This window comes from Varanus komodoensis, unplaced genomic scaffold (assembly GCF_004798865.1).
Source record: "Varanus komodoensis strain SLA01 unplaced genomic scaffold, ASM479886v1 scaffold52, whole genome shotgun sequence".
Taxonomy (NCBI): Eukaryota; Metazoa; Chordata; class Lepidosauria; order Squamata; family Varanidae; genus Varanus; species Varanus komodoensis.
Window position 1 is genome coordinate 3,543,182 of NW_025336114.1, and position 18,607 is coordinate 3,561,788.

At 38.0% G+C, this 18,607-nt stretch overlaps 1 protein-coding gene across 7 annotated transcripts in view; it reads right to left on the reverse strand.

The window, feature by feature from the left end:
• Window positions 1–18,607, reverse strand: part of PHF20 (PHD finger protein 20) — a 61,334-nt gene that overhangs the window by 13,807 nt on the left and 28,920 nt on the right. For 5 of the 7 annotated variants that reach the window (XM_044447632.1, XM_044447634.1, XM_044447633.1 and 2 more), the window contains 10 exons: window positions 16,857–16,936; window positions 15,546–15,930; window positions 14,956–15,063; window positions 10,913–11,083; window positions 9,806–9,976; window positions 9,336–9,611; window positions 8,891–8,989; window positions 8,238–8,402; window positions 3,752–3,927; window positions 2,365–2,500 (listed from right to left, as the gene is read on the reverse strand). In XM_044447632.1, coding sequence (XP_044303567.1) covers window positions 2,365–2,500; window positions 3,752–3,927; window positions 8,238–8,402; window positions 8,891–8,989; window positions 9,336–9,611; window positions 9,806–9,976; window positions 10,913–11,083; window positions 14,956–15,063; window positions 15,546–15,930; window positions 16,857–16,936 — 1,767 coding nt within the window. The remainder of the gene's footprint in view (window positions 1–2,364; window positions 2,501–3,751; window positions 3,928–8,237; window positions 8,403–8,890; window positions 8,990–9,335; window positions 9,612–9,805; window positions 9,977–10,912; window positions 11,084–14,955; window positions 15,064–15,545; window positions 15,931–16,856; window positions 16,937–18,607) is intronic. The other 2 variants (XM_044447638.1, XM_044447636.1) reach the window with 2 other exon arrangements.

Here is an 18,607-nt window from a genome sequence, read left to right on the forward strand (position 1 = left end):
CCGCGACGTCGGGAGAGGTAGAATCGACGTCCGAGTCATTGGAGTCCGCGCCGTAGTACGGAGGGGCCAAAGAAGAAGACTCTGCTGGCAAAACGGACCGGCTGCTTTCCTCCCGGGGCACCGGGGATGTGCGTCTTGGATCCAGCGGCAGCGGGCAATCATGAGAGCGTGGTGGGGACCGATCCCTCGGCGCAGGATAGTACCCAATCGAGTATGGCTTGCCCCAAGATGGGTAGTAGGAGCGACACCAGTCCTCGAATCGCTCGGATCGCTGCTCGGATCGCTGCTCCCTGGAGCGACTCCGGCGGGCCCTGGGCGGAGATTCAAGCACATCCGCCTCCAGTGTGGCCATGGGCATAGGCGTTGGTGATCTAGCCCTGGGGGGAGAGTCCTGAATTTCCCCGTCAGAGATGGACCCCCGCTGGAGGGATGGAAGCGGCTCAGCTGGGAGGTCAGCCACACAATGGGGAGAGCCTTGAGGGGTGACCCTCATGGCTGCCTGGAGTGCTGGCTTGGGTGGAGTTGGTACGGTGGTTGGTGCCAGTACTGACGCTGCTGTCAAACCCGAGACGCGGTGTCGAGGCCAGCCCGGATCTCTCGACTTTCAGGCCGGTTTAGAAGGCTTCTCTTTCCTGGCCTTTTTAGTCGATTTGTCAGCATCTGCGTGCTTGCGCTTCTCACTTTTCTTTTTGGGAGAAGCTGGTGGGGCCCTCAAAGTAGAGGCACCCTCGTCCGACGGGAGCGAGTGCGGGACCACCATAGCCGGGCCGGGCTTCGGAGCGGCGACCAGTGGGTCGGACTGCATAAGAGCCTGATCCCACAGGAGCCTCCGGAGGCGGTTCTCCCGATTTTTTCTGGCCTGCTTGGAGAAGGCCAGGCAGTGGGAGCACTTGTCGGTCCTATGCCCCTCCCCCAAGCAGAGGAGGCACAGGTCATGCGGGTCAGATGGTGACATCTGCGACCTGCATTCTGCACATTTGCAGAAGGCCGCTCGCTGCGCCATTGCAAGAAGAAGAAAAAGGAAGACAGTGCAGAAGGTAAAATATATTTTTTTTTTTTTTTTTTTTTTTTTTTTAGAAGAAGAAAGCGGAAAAGTAGAATGGTAGAACAATAGAACTGCGGAATAACTAGAGCTAACAAGAACTATCAGGGATATAAAACTGGGAGTAAAGGAAGGAAAAATAGGCTACGAGTAACGATCAAAGCAATTGTCGAAAGCAGCACGAGGCACAGCGAACGGTGGTCGCAAAGACTGAACAAAATGGCGGACACTCCACTCTTTATAGGCTGTGGGGGAGGGGGAGTGGAGCTTTCCTGCCAAAATCAACTGTTATCTTGTAATCTTCCGGCCAAAGGCACTGCGCAGGCGCAGCACCCATATGTGTGATGCGGGGTGTCACGACAAAGAACCACAGTGTATTAAAATGCAAATCTAGCAGTTTCATTGTAAGCCAGCATTTTTACAAGATTTATGAGACTGTCATAAAAACAAAGGAAGTAAATCTTTGCAAGTAGGGACCACTGAAGATAGTGGGCATTGCTTCTGCATAAACATATGCAAATTGTATTGTACAAAAAAATTATTTGAACCCACTACATTATACACACTTGAATAAAAACATACAAAAATGTTTTGGTTCTAGTTAACCACATAAATACACTTGAATACAAACACAACATTCTCTGGGCTTAGCAAGGTTAAAGCTGTTGCCACCATTAAACATCTAGCTCACAGATCTTCCTAGCCACAAACATGTGAGAGACGCATATTTTTAAATTCCTCCTTCTCTTTAAGCTTAGCAGCTAACAATGAAACAAGATATATGCATGAAAATACCAAAATGTCTCCTTCATGTAAGTCACATTTGGATTGTTTTTGAGTAAATAAGCCTTTTCACCTTTTACTAAAAAGCCTCTCAATGTGAATTCTAAGAAATTATGGTGCAAGCAACACCTGGATCTTAAACCAAATGCACTGTTTAATGCTTAGCTCTGCTGAGCTATTAAACTACTTAATGGCTTTGCATATAACCAAAATAGGTCATAACCAAACAGATTCCCACAGTATATTCTTTCAGAAGATAGGAAAGGCAACTGGCAGAGGATACAGACTGAAATTTAACTAGTGTAATTTCTCTTTCTCATGCTATGATGGACATCAATTGTAAAATGCATCCATTTATATGGCCTGTTACTAGCACTTGTCAAATTTCTTTCATTTGGTGCAATGATTATGAAAGAAACAACAAAGAAAAACTTAGCAATATTCAATTAATCATGCTGGATGTATAATCACGAATGCCAACAAATTATCAGAATGTAAATTAATAACAAAAGGCACAAAATAATATAATTACTACATACTATTAGAAGATTCTGCAACTTTAGAAATCTTTGTACCTGGAGGATCTTGACAAATATAGCAGGTATATTTTTCAGGTACATTCTCTTCTAACAAACCCATACAAACTCCATGCTGCCAACAGAGACATTCTTCACACTGTTGAAAGTTAAAAGAATTGGAACAAAGGCATATATTATGAAAACATACATTTTAACAACATTGCCAAAGCCTACAAACTTATCTGAATTAGTGATGCCCTCACATACACTTTAAAGGTTTGGAATTGGGCATGGAAAAGCAAATTGCTTTGCTTTAATAAAGTATTTTGAGCCAAAAACCCCCAATCCTTCCCTCTGTGAACCTTCACACTTTTTATCTACTTGTATCTCTCCCATCTACTTATACAGATTTCTGCTCCAAATGCAGTGGGATAGCCTGGCATGCAATTACAGCTGTGAATCATATATGGTAGGAAAATTTAGGTTTTTCCCAGTACTTAGTAAGGATGAAAATGACATTTTCTATATGCCTCCTGCCTACAAGCTAATCATCAAAGAGGGTGAGAAAAAACACCATCCAGCATAATTAGGTAAGCCTACAGAAAGTCAAGTAGAAACTCTGACCTGAAGAACTTTCAGGGTTATAATGCTCATTGTATATTTGAAAGTTATAATTGCAACCACCAGAATGCATATTTCTGAATGGGAAAAGAAAAGTTTTAACAACATTAGAACTAATTTAAATGTCACTGTAAACACAAAAATTTGCAAAATTTTTGCAAATTGCTTTTCAGTCTAATTTACTGACCCTTGTGCTGAAATAGTGCTACATTGACTTAAGTCTTCCATCTCTCTAGCTAGCTGGCAGACAAATGTCTATCCCTACTCTGTACAAAAGAAGTGAAGCCTTGGATTACAAATGAGAGCATTTTGTAGGAAAGATTATTTATATAAGACTTCAATAGAAGAAAGGGGATTCAGAAGAATTCTGCAAATCTAATTTTTTGAGAATTTGTTCCATGTATACTGGAAAAAGAACTAATAGAAGCTTTCAGAGAACAGAAGTAAAGCCTTTTTAAAGAAAAACTATATTTTCACTAACTTAATTTTAAACGATGTTGGAACAGTGAAAGAGAAGGAAGTGACAAGCGTAAAAAATAAAGCTTATTAGTCTCCCACACCACCTACTTCATTAGCGAACAATTCTACCTAATATTTAAAGCTTCAAAGGACCACTACTATCGAGACTTGGCATTGAAGTTTTCCCACATTATTATTAAAACAGACACAACTGAAGTAGTTTCTCTATTTGGGAAGAAATTGCAATACATTTAAGGCAACTGATTCCTATTCAACGTACCATGTTTCCATTTACTTCAATATAAATCCACAATCTTTGACTATATACCTGAATCATAAAGTCATTTTCTTCCTCCACTTCACAAATGCACCGAACTATTTCAAAGTCATTATCATCATCTTCAAGATCCTCATCAGGATTAGTTGTGACATCAATGTCGCGACTGCAGTCATCATCACTCCAATGCAAACTATCTGCAGATGACTCACTCATGGTATCATCCTCTGTGTGCAAAGAATCAAGTGGAATAAAAGGTGTCTGAATAATTCCGAAATTTGCAAAAAAGATTATCATTTTAAATTATTATAGGTTGAAAAATATCCATTGAGTACTTCCAATTTATACTTAAATTCCAATATGCTTAAAATAGTTTCTGCTCCAGGTTCAGTTGATATATTAAATAAGTATCCAATATGAAATAGTAAGACATAGGAGGGAATCCAGCCAAAGACATTGTCCCATGAATTTCGATGGAAGAATTAAATGTAAAAATTACAGCCAATTTGGAGGGGGTGGGGTAGGGATATAGAACAAATAAAACAAATTAGCTCATGCTGAAATCAATGGGACTAAATGCTTAACTTTGGTTGAATCACACCAAAATGTGCCTACAAAGCTACACACACTCACTTGCTAGTAAAACCCAGTGAAAATATAATTCACTCCTGCATAACCCTGTGCAGATCTACAAATTCCATTTTTTAAGCAAAATACTTTCATTTGCCATATCTGAATAGCCATCTGCTCCCACTATCAAGATTTCTTTATAATCATAGAATACTCAAAGTCTTCCACCTACATAAAAACTTCTTTTTAAGGGTCCACCTCAGATTCTAGGCTGTGAGTTAGTACAAAGTACTAACACAACAAGGCTGGTTCTGTTCTTGAGTAGTCGTTGAACTGCATACATGGATACTAATGCGAATCATAGCTGAGAAAATGTAAAAAACTGACCCAGGCTCTTGAATCACCAAGGGCAGTGGAGGGGGGAACCACAACCCTCAGAGTAATGATGCTGTCACATACAGCTCTTTATTTGTGTGTGAACAGCCGAAGCTCCATCATCTGGTGATAAAGACAAGTGCTGCGCCACCTACCACTATCATGTATGTGTCCGACAAGGTTCCATTAAGATTGCAAGGAATCTGTGTACAAAACACATGTGTACCCAGTGTACACTCTGGAGGTACCCAACACTGTACCGCTCGAAGTGTGAAAGTGAAAAATGGAGAAGAGAATGAGTATTGATGAGTTTCTATCTCCTGTTTTTCAAGTTTCTGTCACACTCAGAACATGGAAGGCCTAGAACAGTGTGAGAACATATGAGTTGTAAGCTCTACATAGCAGGGACAGGCGAAAAAAGGAAGTGGAGAATGCAGTGTCACTCTGCAAGTTCCCTTTCCCCACCTTCTCACTTGGGTTGTGAACATGCAGGGTGACTGGAAGTATTTCTTGAGTATCTAACACAGGAACACTGTTGGACAGGGGAACATACTAGGTCAGTAGTTTCCACACTAGGGAATAGTTTCCACATAGAATCATACAGTTGGAAGGGGCTAACAGGCTACTGAGTCCAAATGGCCATGCAATGCATGACTCCAGTCTCCCAACCAGATTCCAACCAGGCCTGACCCCGCTTAGCTTCTAAGATTAGGTAGAATCAGGCACGTCATAGCATTTGCCTGCTAGGGAACCCCATGAACCTCTAGGTTTTGCAGAAAATTCAGGACAGTTTTATGTGAAACAATCAATCTCAACTTGTGACCTTCATGAAGGTACAACTTAGAAAACACTAAGTTACGTATTACAGGAGAAAACTGGTATTGGTGTACAAGATTACTGTCAAAAAAAAAAAAAAATTACCTGCATCACAAATGTTTTCAGCAAAGGAGCCTCTCAAATTTCAAAGAACCCAAGAGTTCTCTGGAACAGAGAATGCAAATCACTGCTCTAGGTAATTCCTATTAAACTGTGTCAGTGCCTTTAGGTAGAGGAAGAATTTGTGGTGAAGGGAGAAGCTGGACATTTTTACAGAGGAGGAAAAATGTTGCTTCCTCCTACCAAATATACTCCCTACCACTCTGCCTATCAATCTAACCAGCCAGTAACTCATACTAGAACATTTTTAAGGTCTGATACTAATGTTATCTGCAGTTACAGTTCACAACTGTATGATTCCTTTTAAAGCTTCTTAATATATTTCTACAGAGAATAAAGAGGTACTTATTTAAATTGGGTGCCTTTTCTTTAAACACAAATTCTTTATGAAAGACAGCTGTGATTACAGCAGGAAGATCTTTACAACTGCAGCAAAATGTATTAGTTATACTCACTCATGCCCCACAGCTAGGAATAGTACACCATTCCCAGCAAACTCAAAGAATAATACAGGAAGTAAGAGAAAGGCAGACTATGGTAAGTGAGAATAAATACAAAAAGCCCCTCTAATTACAGAGGCACATGAACCTGCACGATCCATTTATCTATACTGCAATCCTAAATATATCTACTGAAAAAATGCTATGGAGTTCAATGGGCCTACTCCCAAATAAATGGGCATAGGATTGCAGCCTCAATTTATTATTGGAATTCACATTTTTTCATACTTGTTTGTAACAAGCAGCTCTAACTGCCCTGTAATTCCTATGGCTTTGCTTGGGAAATATATAGCTGTAGATCTATACATTTTCTCTTGTATCCTAATTTCTTCCATACCATATATTAAAAAATGAACTGTTTTCAAGTATTCAGTCTTTATGTTCTCTTTAAAGTTTTATTTGTTTTGGAGTAGGGGATATCATCTCTCAATAAGTAAGTAAAGGCTGGTTTAAGATTAAAAAATACAAGTCACCTTTAAGGAGAAAACAAATCTAGAAGATTTCAGCCTGAAGGTTGAGAATTCTGGAAAGATATAAATGGTTCAAATACAGTAATTTAGAATGAAAACTTATGGAACCCAATTTATTTAAAAATAAGTATCAAGGACTAACTGTTAGTAGATGACTGGTTCATCAAAGAATAGTGAAACAAGTGAAAACTGTAAGGCACAGCAAATAATTTTGGCTCCATTAATGAGACTTCAAATGCAATAAATATGTTACTCTTGGCATTTCATTTTGCTGTTGCAGTAATGCCTGTTAAAGGGTTTTAAAAGTGCTCTTTCAGATATTGCTTAATCCAAACAAACAATTCAAATAGAAAAAATACTGAAACTGAGTTCAATATACAGTGAATCAGTTAACTTAAAATGCTGCTCTTCTTACAAGATATTGCTCTTCTTTATCAGGGTAGACCACAAAGAGTTAGGATCAAACATCACAAAAGCAGACCTGCGTGGGCATAATTATCCTCTCCATGCAGCTCCTCAAATTTGTTCTAGAGGGTCCCCCCCAACCCTCTGGAGCAATTTCAGAGGTATGAGACAAACTGCGAGGAGGGGAAATTGTTCCATTAAGTGGATGGTCTGGACTGGATCTGACCCAAGGTGAGAACCGATTATGTGAGTGCACATAACATAATCTTTACAACTCAAACTAATCCAATATTAAAATTAACACTTTAGACCAAAAGAGCCTACCAGCTGACCAGCCAATTAATCCCAGATAAAGAACTTAAGTGTTTTTACTGCATCAAACATGATTCATGGGTCATTCTGTCAACTGTGTATGCAATCTGCATAAACCATAACTCTGTCAAGTATATGGCTTGCTCTTAGTTATCTCTGTTTGCAAATCAGTGCTTGTAGCACAGATGATTGGTTTAACATGTTCATTTAAAGAACTGTATTTCCATTACATCCTCCCGCATTCTTTACATTGTTATTCTACACTTAAGGTGCAACTTGTATCAGTCCTTGCCAGTTCCTGCAATTAATTCAAGGGAGTCTTCTGGCTAGTGGAGTGATATAAAAATCAAATCAAATAAATAAATTTCCCACTATGTCAGAATCACTGCCTCTGCCTCTGTGTCTTAGATTGGAGGGCAAGCAGGTTTTGCTGCTCCAACAGTAACCCTATCCTGATATTTACCCTGGTACCCACCCTTCTTTCCATTAAACTAGCCCTGAAGATACTTTTTCATCCTTTAAATTCTTTTCTCTCCTCTTGTCTTCCCTGTTATTATTTTTTATGGTTACTACTTAAATATGGCTAGGCTTCACCATCAGAAGATAGACAAGGGAAGCCATTGCCTTAGCATTTAAGTAATTCACAGTTAAAGCAATTCTAAAGCAATCTAGGATAGCTAAAGAAACAAAAATTGAAAAAGAAAAAAGCTACAAAAAGAAAAAAGGTCCAAAACTAAGAAGCCTACTAAAATAAAACACCAAGCTGGTATAACTATTACAAAAAGGCTTAGAATTTTGAGCTGACATGTGTTTGCAAGGCAAGTAGATCATGTTTTAGGATAGTATATTGATACAGTTACTAATGCTTTCTGAGCTGACAAGCCTTTACACTAAAAAGGGGGAAAAACAATTCCTCTATTAGTATTTCTTGGTTCATTAAAGTTAAAACTATATAAAAATCAATCTCACCATTTATTTTCAATTTATTTTTACGATGCCCGGAATCAGAGCCATGTAGTTGTGTATTTAGATGCGCACCAGTTCGATTTGCTGAATTATATCTTGTTGCAATGGCTGATCTCGGAGAAGAAAGATCTTGGGAAAAATCAACATTTTCTTCACTCCCTGAATGTTCTGTAAACATTAGGAAGTGTTAATGCTTTAAAATAAATGCAACAGAAAATAGATTCACACAAAACTCCATGGTTAATTAATCAAGACTGTTAAGTCTGCACTAGTTCTTCATGACCACACTGCCAATGAATGGGCGATGATTAGTACAGACAGACTGGATGTTTGTACAAGCACAGTGTGAATGGTTTCTATCTACCTGCCACCAGTGGTTGCTCACACTGGGGTTGCTCTCTTATCAGCAAGAGGCAGTTATTCTCAGAATTAAGAGCTGACAAACGCCTGGCCTATAGACATAGCCTCATCCTCCTCTACAGGCCAGCGTTGCCTGACTCTGCAGCCAATACACACTTGTCTCATGTATGTCTTTTTTGCTGCTTAACAGGATAACAGTAAGTTTTAACAATATTTTCTGCTGAGTAACAGAAATTAGTCAGGAAATCTACAAAGCAGGACAATAAAATGAAATATTTTCCATGCAAAAGTATTACCTGATTTTGGTTTCTTCTTCTTCTTCTTCTTCTTTTTTGATTTTGATCTTACAATGTCTCTGGGTTTCTTCTCTTTGTTCTTCTCCTTCTCTTTAGAAGCTTAAGAAAAATTGTTATCAGTAAAACACTATTTTTATAACTTATAGAATGAAAATATTTTATCCAAATGCATTTTATGTATGATGGGAGCAGATAATGTGGATAAGTTGAACTTATCTTAGTTGTTTACAGTACAGCTTAAAATCTTTACAGGAATTTTATGATGTTCTATTATTTACATTTTATATTCATTGTATAGTACTTTAGGAATTGTTGTACACTGCTTCAGCTGTTGGGCACTACAGAAACAAATGATGGTGATAGTAGTGGTAGTAGTAATATGTCTTTCAAATAAGTCATGACAATTCAATGTTATTACAAAAAAGTCTTTTAGTTAAGCACTTACACAAACTACCAGATGTAGTTCGCCTTCTGTTAGAACATTCCTGATTGGCTTTTTCAGAAGCTAAAGAACCTCTTGTCTGAATATTTCTTGTTGCCAGATTCTGCTGTGGCTCTGGTGATTTCTCAATCCCATGGAAATACTTCATATGATAATGTAGCAGTTTGGCTTTCCGAAAAGATTTGGAACAGTCCAAGAACTTGCATCTAAATTTGGGTTCATGCTCAATTATACTCTTTGCAGCAGTAAAATCATCGTTTCTCTTAGAAGCACTGGTCACTGCAAGAACAAAAAATGTGTGTTCATAAGGTAATTATATTCATCATAATAATATGCATGTTGTTGAAATTTTACCACCCCAGCTTCTTCGAATTAAGTAGTTGCCTTCTGTCTTTCAACGAGATGATAGATAGATAGATAGATAGATAGATAGATAGATAGATAGTTAATTAGTTCCATTAGACAAGTTTTACCTGTAACTGAAGTATCTGAAAACTCTGGCAATTCAAGCATAGAAGAAGACTCTGTTATGTCCTCGTCCTTTAATCTGCTGTCATCTACTGGAGTCTGAGATACTTCTTCTGAAGAGAGAAGTAATTCTTCACTTATCTTTCGGTCAGACTGAATACATACATCTAAGGGACCTAAAAGATGAAAGGTTTGGTAAGCACGGAATCTAATCCTCCCCCTCTCTCTGTCCAAATAAGAGTCTGAAATAGTGAACTCTACACCGAGTTGTTGAAGGCTTATGTGAAGAATTTAAATGGGCAAAATGGGCAATTTGTTTTCAACCTAACAAAGTATAGTCAGATTGGAATAAACTAATCTGACAGTTAAAACTACATTAGGGGAATAACAGTTAATTACTGATTCTGCCCTCATTAATCAGAGTAGAAATGGACAAGGGAATATTGAATCATAGCCAAAACAATAGTAACTTCAGGAGGTGCTTAAGGACCACATTATCAGTTCCCCTGCCTGAACTAAAGCAATTTGCACTTTTAAAAATCTACACATTTGAAAGACATATGTAATGTCATATCTTGTGCTCAGTTTGTACAACCCTGAGGTAAAGTTCACTCAACCCCCTGTAAAATCCAAGAAAATGTATTGAAAACACTCTTAATAATGCACATTATTCTGATTTAGCAACATGCATACATGAAGCAACATAATGACAGGCCTGACACCACAGTGACAGAAACTTGGGCAGCTGAAGTGGTGGAACTTCCTTGGTGGATCTATACTAAGCTCCATTTTCTATTTTTTTTCTCTCTTATTTTGAGTGCCTTTTGGTCACCATCCTGGATTCCTCTCCAGTACCCAGAAAAGTTAGTTCTGAAACTGGAGAGAAAAGATGGAGCTAATTTTTTTCACTTCTGGGCAATGGGGTAAATCCAAGATGATAGCTAGAATTCACTATGTGGAAAAATAGACATTAAGATATGTAAATAAATTTGAAAACAGGCTCAGGGACGGGAGGAGGTTGACAGGATAGCACTCGGTCATGGACCATCTCAACCAGCCAACCCTGATTTATAGAGCTCTGTAAGAGAGCCACTTAAAAATAAACTACCTACCTTCATTGATTTCTTTTGGACTAGATTCAAGCTCTTTTAAATGTTGACTTTCATCCAACAGTGGTGTGATAACATCAGTGTCTAAAGTGTCATGACTACTACTTGTAGAATGTCTCGATCGCCTCTTGATCGAATTTTCATTGTCCGAACCATTTTTCAACTTTTCTTGCGCTGGAAACAATTTTAAGTGAATTTTAATGTAGCATGTAAGAACACATTAGCTTATGCCCTAGACCAGAGGTCCCTAACATAGTACCTGGTGAGCACCATGACAACCAGTGCCACCTTACCTCCAAGGAGGCATCCCCACTTTGGTACCCATGAAAACATTTATTTTTATTTTGCAACATACCTTCATGGATCTATATGAAACACAGTACAGCTTCCTAACAATTAAACATAAGCTACAACAGCAGGCCAAATGTACAAAAAAAATCCCTTTGAAGGATGGTGACTATAAGCTACCCATTAATCCACTGCATTATAAGGAGTGCTTAACTTTCCAATGTTATACAATCATTTTTTAGCTGTTAAAAAGGCACTGAGAATCCATTTACACTGTCCAGCCCAATTCCCTGAAGCATGTCTTTTCTCCATGAAGCAGGTAAATAATTTTAAAGATGATGTACATGAATGTTGAAAACTGCTCCAGTACAAAATCTGAGTAGTAACTATACATTGTGTAACTGTGCATTGCCAAAATATTTGTTTAAAAGAGGCAATAGCCGTAAAGCATCAGGATCAATTAGCCAAATTAAACAATCCTTTATAAAAAAGACACTGTGGTGTCTCAGAGAAACAAAACAAATATTTTTGTTGAGTAAGATGAATCCTAACATCTGAAATCATACACACTTACAGCAAGCACCATCCTCTGACAGATAATCTTTTGAATCATTGTAATGTAACACATAACACTTGCTTGACAGTGTTGGGCATTATAATTATATAAACAGGTAAGCAGAGGAAGGGGACTGAAACAATGTGCGATTTTCAGAAGAGGTTTGCTGTAAGGTTTTGGGGGGGGGGGGGGGTTGTCCATAGTTGTTATAATGGCTCAGATCCTAAGGTAAGGTAAGTTAAAAACTTAATGGAAGAAAAGGTTTCTATCCCTTCTTCCTGCTTTGTAATCTGTACTACTACTAAAAGCCTCTTCTGATGGCCAACCAACATAACTTCTGAAAAAAACTAGGATGGAGCATCAAGGGTTGCTGGGTGGGGGGCAAATGAATATTATATATTTGTGACCTATCAACATACATACTAACAGAATGTGGTTTCAAAAACTATTGGTATTTTATGGCATTACCAGCAATTCCTGATGAGGCTTTATTGGTTTTGGCTTGCAAGGAACACAATTAGCGATTTGAAGTTACAAACTAAATCAAATTGAAATGTGACAAGCCTTACAACTTTTTAGTTCATTCTATTTTTCATTTTGTTATTTACCATAACTCTAGTAGGATGGATTTTTGAAAGGGGCCAAGGGATACAAACGAAGAATTAAGACTATTACTCTCCAAGTCAATCTGCCTGACAATGCGGTAGCACCTGCAAGTTGCTGAAGGGCATTACTGTCCATTCAAATAGGCTGGTAAACAAATTGAGAACTATGTCTAGTTGGAGAAGTCAGTTTTGATGTATATTTATTGCTTTTGCTTAGGACATTTTCAAGGTTGGTACCAGGGTCATAATTTGACACTGGCATCAACAAATCAAATGGCCCCTACATAGTGGTTCTTCCCATAAATGCTTCAAAATTTTATTTTACTATGTATATGTCACCTTTTAATCTAAAATTCCACAGAGAAAGATTACAACATGTTACACAAGTCAACACAAAGCTGTGATACTGCCAAAGAAATGGGATTCTGTGAAAGTAACGTTCAAGCCTCTCCCTAGCATGGTGGTACTCCTGCCACTTCTGTCCTCAATGCCCTAGGAAACAGACATTCTTCAGGAAAACAACTTGGGGGAGGGGGAGCTTTTCTTCTAGTAGACCAGATGATGCTAAACATTCCCCCAGCAATATGATGTTCCTTGGAGACCTTCTTATTTCTATAAGGCATATCACTGAAATTAAAAAATCACCAACTAAATATTACACAGGAAATGGTAAGACTGAAGATTAGCAAAAGAAAAAGATATATAATACATGGTCTCACAAGCCTTTAAAAATAGGCACCTGTGGTTATTTTTTATTAATTATGACAGATTTTAAAATAATTAGATAAATACTATGAATACTATAGATAAATATGTAAATTATATATACGTAAATTACTAATATTTATTAATATAAGCGTAAGAAATATAAGCAAATGAGTGAAATCTTTTCATATAAGATCCCTGTGCATTTAAGAAGAAGAGAAAACAAAAACCTTCATAAATCAGAACGTGAAACCAAGGTTCAAATATTTCTACATAATCCAATAATTTTGGTTAGAGCATTCTAAAATGAGAAATTGAAAGTAAAAGGATAAGCTTATACAAAATTCATGCAAAACAGTTAAGCATTACTTTATGTTTACATTCTCTAGTCCAAAGGCTGAATAACAGAACTGAAATGTGATGGGCAATATGGTAGACCTTGTTTATCTGGACTTCCAAAAGGCTTTGACAAAATCCCTCACCAAAGACTCCTGCAAACTTAGCAGTCATGGAATTATAAAAGCAGGATTCTCTTATGGATCATTAACTGGTTAAACAACAGAAAGCAGAGTGTAGGAATAAATGGTAATTTCTCCCAGCAGAGGGATGTAACTGTGGGGCTCCACAGGGTTTTGTATTAGGACCAATGCTTTTCAACCTATCCATAAAATGCACTGGAATTAGGAATAAGCAGTGAAATGGCCAGATTTGCTGCTAATACCAAACTATTCATGGTGGTTAAGACCAAAAGGGATTGTGAGGAGCTCTAAAGGGATCTCTCCAATTTGGGAGAATGAACATCAAAATGGTAAATGCAGTTCAATACGAGCAAATGCAAAGTAATGCATATTGAGCTTGGGCAGGCTCTTGTACCCATCCTGCTAGAGGGATTCTTTGGGCAGTGGGTTTGCCAATGTGTGAATAGAGGTCCAGGCGGACCTTCCTTCCTTCCTTATTTATTTGGAACACTTATATGCTGCCCCATTCGCAAAAGCTTCGGGGCAGCTTCCAATACAAATAAATAGCTATACAAATACATAAAAATCTGGAGACATCCCGGCATAAATATAAAATCAATAAATAAATTCAACAATTAAAATAACGTTTAAATAAAAAGGTCTTGGCCTGGCGCTGAAAAACAAATAATGACGGCGCCAGGCAGACCTCTCTGGGGAGCACATTCCATAAGTGGGGCACCACCGCAGAGAAGGCCCTCCTCCGGGTACTCACCCTCCTAATATCTTTCACGGAGGGTTCCTGGAGAAGGGCCTCTGCCGCCGATTTCAAGGGGAGGGAGGGCAGATATGGATGCAAGCACTCCTTTAGATAACCATGGGTCTAATTCAGCAAGACTTTTCTCATGTTCTTAAAGAAACACAATGATTTTATATGCAATTTATTTGCAGGCTCTCTGGTTTCCTGTTCTCAGATGTTTGAAAGGTAGCTGCACTTACTCAGTGAATGGGCAGGCATTAAACCACTGAGAGAGCTTTGGCTATTGAACAGTATAGAAATAATTGCAGAGCACAACATACTGAAATGCTGTTCTGCAGCTGGAGGAGGACAGACATTTACCACAGAGCTTTTCAGCTTTAGATGATCAGTTCTTTCTACCGAAACACTGACAGGTATCATTTTGTTTTTTTCTGGAAGACATAACTGCACTTTGAACTAATTTATCTCTTTGAATGTTCTTTCATAAAGCCAGAAGGTGAGAAAATGATTCTTTACTGCATTTAGGAATGCATGGTCATTTTGAAGAGTGCTTAAGAGCTATACATGCCAACACATCTAGCAATCTAAATTTAATATCCACGGATACTGTTTTGTTTTTAAATAATATTTTACTGCTGCTAAATACATAAATTTAAGTAAGTGGAGAAAATACTCACACATGTTCTTCTGGAGTCTGGGACGTTTTGAAGGAACTTCTCCTCCTTTAGGTATTTTCCGCCTTCTCAGTTCTAAAGTTATTGGCTGGAGAGTTTGAGAGCCTTGTTCTAAATATATCAATATAGAAAAGCATTTTTCTAAAGATTACCAACAGCAAAAGGACACAGTCCTTTCCTTCCTCCCTTCCTTCTTTTTGTTTTAAAAACTATTTTCTGCTGTTTCATGGAGCCTACAATTTGAATCCTAATTTTATTTTCCTCTTTTCGCAGAAAGCTTTCAGTATATTAATAAATATCACAATATGAAATAATGTTCCCATATCATTGTTATCACCAGTTCTTTAAAATCTGTATGATAAATTTTGCATAGAATTAAAGAAAAGATCAGTGTAGGTGTTTCTGGTTCTATAACAAGCATGAATGACATAAACAAATGAGTATTTTAGTGGCCATTTCAGATCAGGTACTGTTATAGCCAGATAGATTTTGTTTTTTGCAGTGTGATAAACTGTGCTCTGTGTACATCTTTAACCTTGAAAGAGAAGGCACTCCTAGAAGAATCAAGCAAGACTTTAATCACAAATACCAACCTGTTGGAGGCACCACAGGTGGTCTACCACGACGTCTTTTCGTTTCTTTGAGGTTTTCTGGTGGGGGCTTCACATTATCATTTTCAGGTTTCTTTTCTATCTGTGTATCTATTGAGAATTCTCTATCATTTTCAGATATATTCTCTTTGTCTTCTTTCCCATCCTTAGGCAAAGCCTTTTCAGATGCCTTACTTTTTTCTGAAGGAACTATTAGCTTTCCTTCTTTATCAGGCTTAGATCTTCGCTCAACTTTTAACGTCTTTTCATCCTTGTCTTTTTTATTATTATCGGTTGCTTTTGTCTGTTCTTTAAATTTTTCCCATCTTTCTGGAGATGAAGGGATTTCATTACCTCTTTCCTTAGGTCTTGGATTACTCACAATAGACTGAAAAGAAAGTTTAAAAATTGTGAATTCTTTCCACTGTAAATCAATTTGTTTACAGAAGAAAAGGCTAAAATAAGCAATCCAGGTCTCACAGGATGATCTGACTCTGATACACTGGTATGACTTGCCTCTTTTTACTACTCATCTGAACACATATGCATACAAAAAAAGTTATGAATTTATAAATCCATACACAAGATAGCAGGTACCATATGGCAAAATTTTAGTGCCCACTGGAGATTTTGTAGGAGCCAACTGGTTAAAATATCTGCCATTTTATATTTATTCACATATTAAGATATGTTGCAATTTTGTACCTTAGATGTATAGCTGACAGAGGAAATAAAAGATTTTTTTAAGTTCTTTAGCCATGCAGTAGAAATTTATGAACTTAGGACAGGTTTAATGCACACTGTGGACTCACTGGCGATGTGTACACCATGGATTAGTACAATGCGCACAAGAAGGAACATGTTGCAATGTGTCTGAGGCTCATGCTAATCCTCTCCCAGCCAAGACTTTGGAAACTTTTGCTTTCCTCTTAATCTCAAGCTGTCCACTTATGTGGCAAAAAGTGGTTAACATTAGCTACAGCTAAAAACAAATGACTTCAAATGGTGGTTTCTGAAAAGCTGGTTTATTTAAACTAACCACAGTTAAAAGTTAACATTGTTCCAAGATCAGATGACATAGGAAGTGCTCGTTAAGTAATAATGGAAGCACAAACTTTCATACTTCACCTTCTCAGTTGCTCAGGAAGAAGAAAGAAAGGGACTGAGTGAGCCTGAGACTCACTGCTCATGCAGCTCATGCTAAGTTATCGCTTAGCACAATGTGGGTAAGTGCCCTGAATCTTTCAATAAACGTAAGTAGCAACCTTGTAATTAATATTCTGCTCCATCCCCAAGATCAACTAAGTTTCCTACCTGATCTTTGGAAAAAGCTTTGACATGTATATTCTTGACAGTCTGAATTACACCATCATAAAATTTCACAGTATAAGTACCTGAAATTTAAAAGAGTCACCATGAGATTCAAAAGAAAACTATTCAATAGGTAATTACTCTACAAACACAAAGCGATTCATATTCACAAACAGAAGGTATGAAATTGCTGATGCCAAGAATACTTTAAGCTATCTCATTATCTACCAAGCTCCCTCCCGCCCCCCAATTTGAAGTGAGAATATGGTTTGTCTCATCTGGCTGTATGTTTTGCTTATCTCCAGTGCTGTGAGACCTTGGTTTATCATATACTCTTTACAAGTTTCATTTTACAGGCTTTCAAAGCCACTTTAATGTTCACTCTTAACCTGAGCCTACAGAGAGTGAGAAATGCTTAATCAGGTTGATTTCAAAAGCATTAAGCACACTAACTCTGTATAGGATCAAGGTTTAGTTAGTAACCAGTCAAGCCTTATAAGGTATGTGTAATACAATCCTGTAAGTGACTGCTAGCAAGTATTTTCAGTGATGTAATGAAAGTAAACTGGACTAACTACAGTTTCTGAAGATACTTCTGAAGTAGACACATGTAGAGTACACTGCAATAATTCAATGTAGATGTAACTAAGGCATCTGCCACTGTGGTCACAGTTTACTTCATCAGGAAAGTGGTACATCAGTTTAAGCAGGGAAAACACAATCTTGGGTACATTCATCATCTAGGTGCAAACCAAGGTTGATATGAATCCCCAAACCATGAACATGACTCATAAGTGAGCAACAGGTAAACAGCTAAGTTCAGAAGTATCCCCAAACTATGAACGTGATTCCTCTGATTCATGAGTCTTCATGATTCATAAAAAAGGGTGAATTCCTATTCCAAAGCCTGTCTCTTAACTCAGAGTCTTGTCCAGATTAAGTATCAATTTATTAGCTTTCATCCTGCCCATTAGCCCCTCCAGACACTAACTGAAAACATAACATCCTCCTTGATAGTAGACAAAAGGAAGAAACACCATTTTGTTGTCATCTACATATTAAAAGATGCATCCTAAATCTCTGGACCAGCCATCTCAGAAATTCTATGTAGATATTTAAATAGCATGGGGGAGTGGGTTGAATCATATATCAGTGGTCAAGGAGTTGAAAAAGAATATTGCCCTTTTCTAAAACTAACCACTGAAACAGCAGAACTATGAGAGAGCATCTTCTGATCCCATCCTTGCCAGGTGATCCAGGCTGGATGGTACTGAAAGCTGCTGAGAGGCCCAGCAGAACAAACACAACTGACACATACAGTTTTTCTTGTCTAGTTACTAGCATATATCATCTACCAGGGCAACCAAGACTGTCTCAATTTCAAACCCAGGACTGAGGCTGGATGAAAATAAGTACAGATAATCATTTTCAACCAAGAATTCTGGAACTGAGATGCTACCACACAAACTAGTACCTTCCCTCAAAATTGGCCAGTGACCAATCAGAATTGATCAACATGGTGGGATTCACAGAAAGCTTCCTTAACAAAGGTTTTACTACAGCCGTATTAAGACTGGATGGCATTGTTCCTTCTTCCAAAAAGACACTTAACACACTCTGTATCCTTTACAATCCTGCTGCCTTGGCTCCCATAATCAGCTTGAAAAGGCAAGGGTAAAGTACAGCTATTATTGACTTCAAGCCACCAAGGATCTTTTTCATATCCTTAAAGTGTACAGTTTGAAACATATATT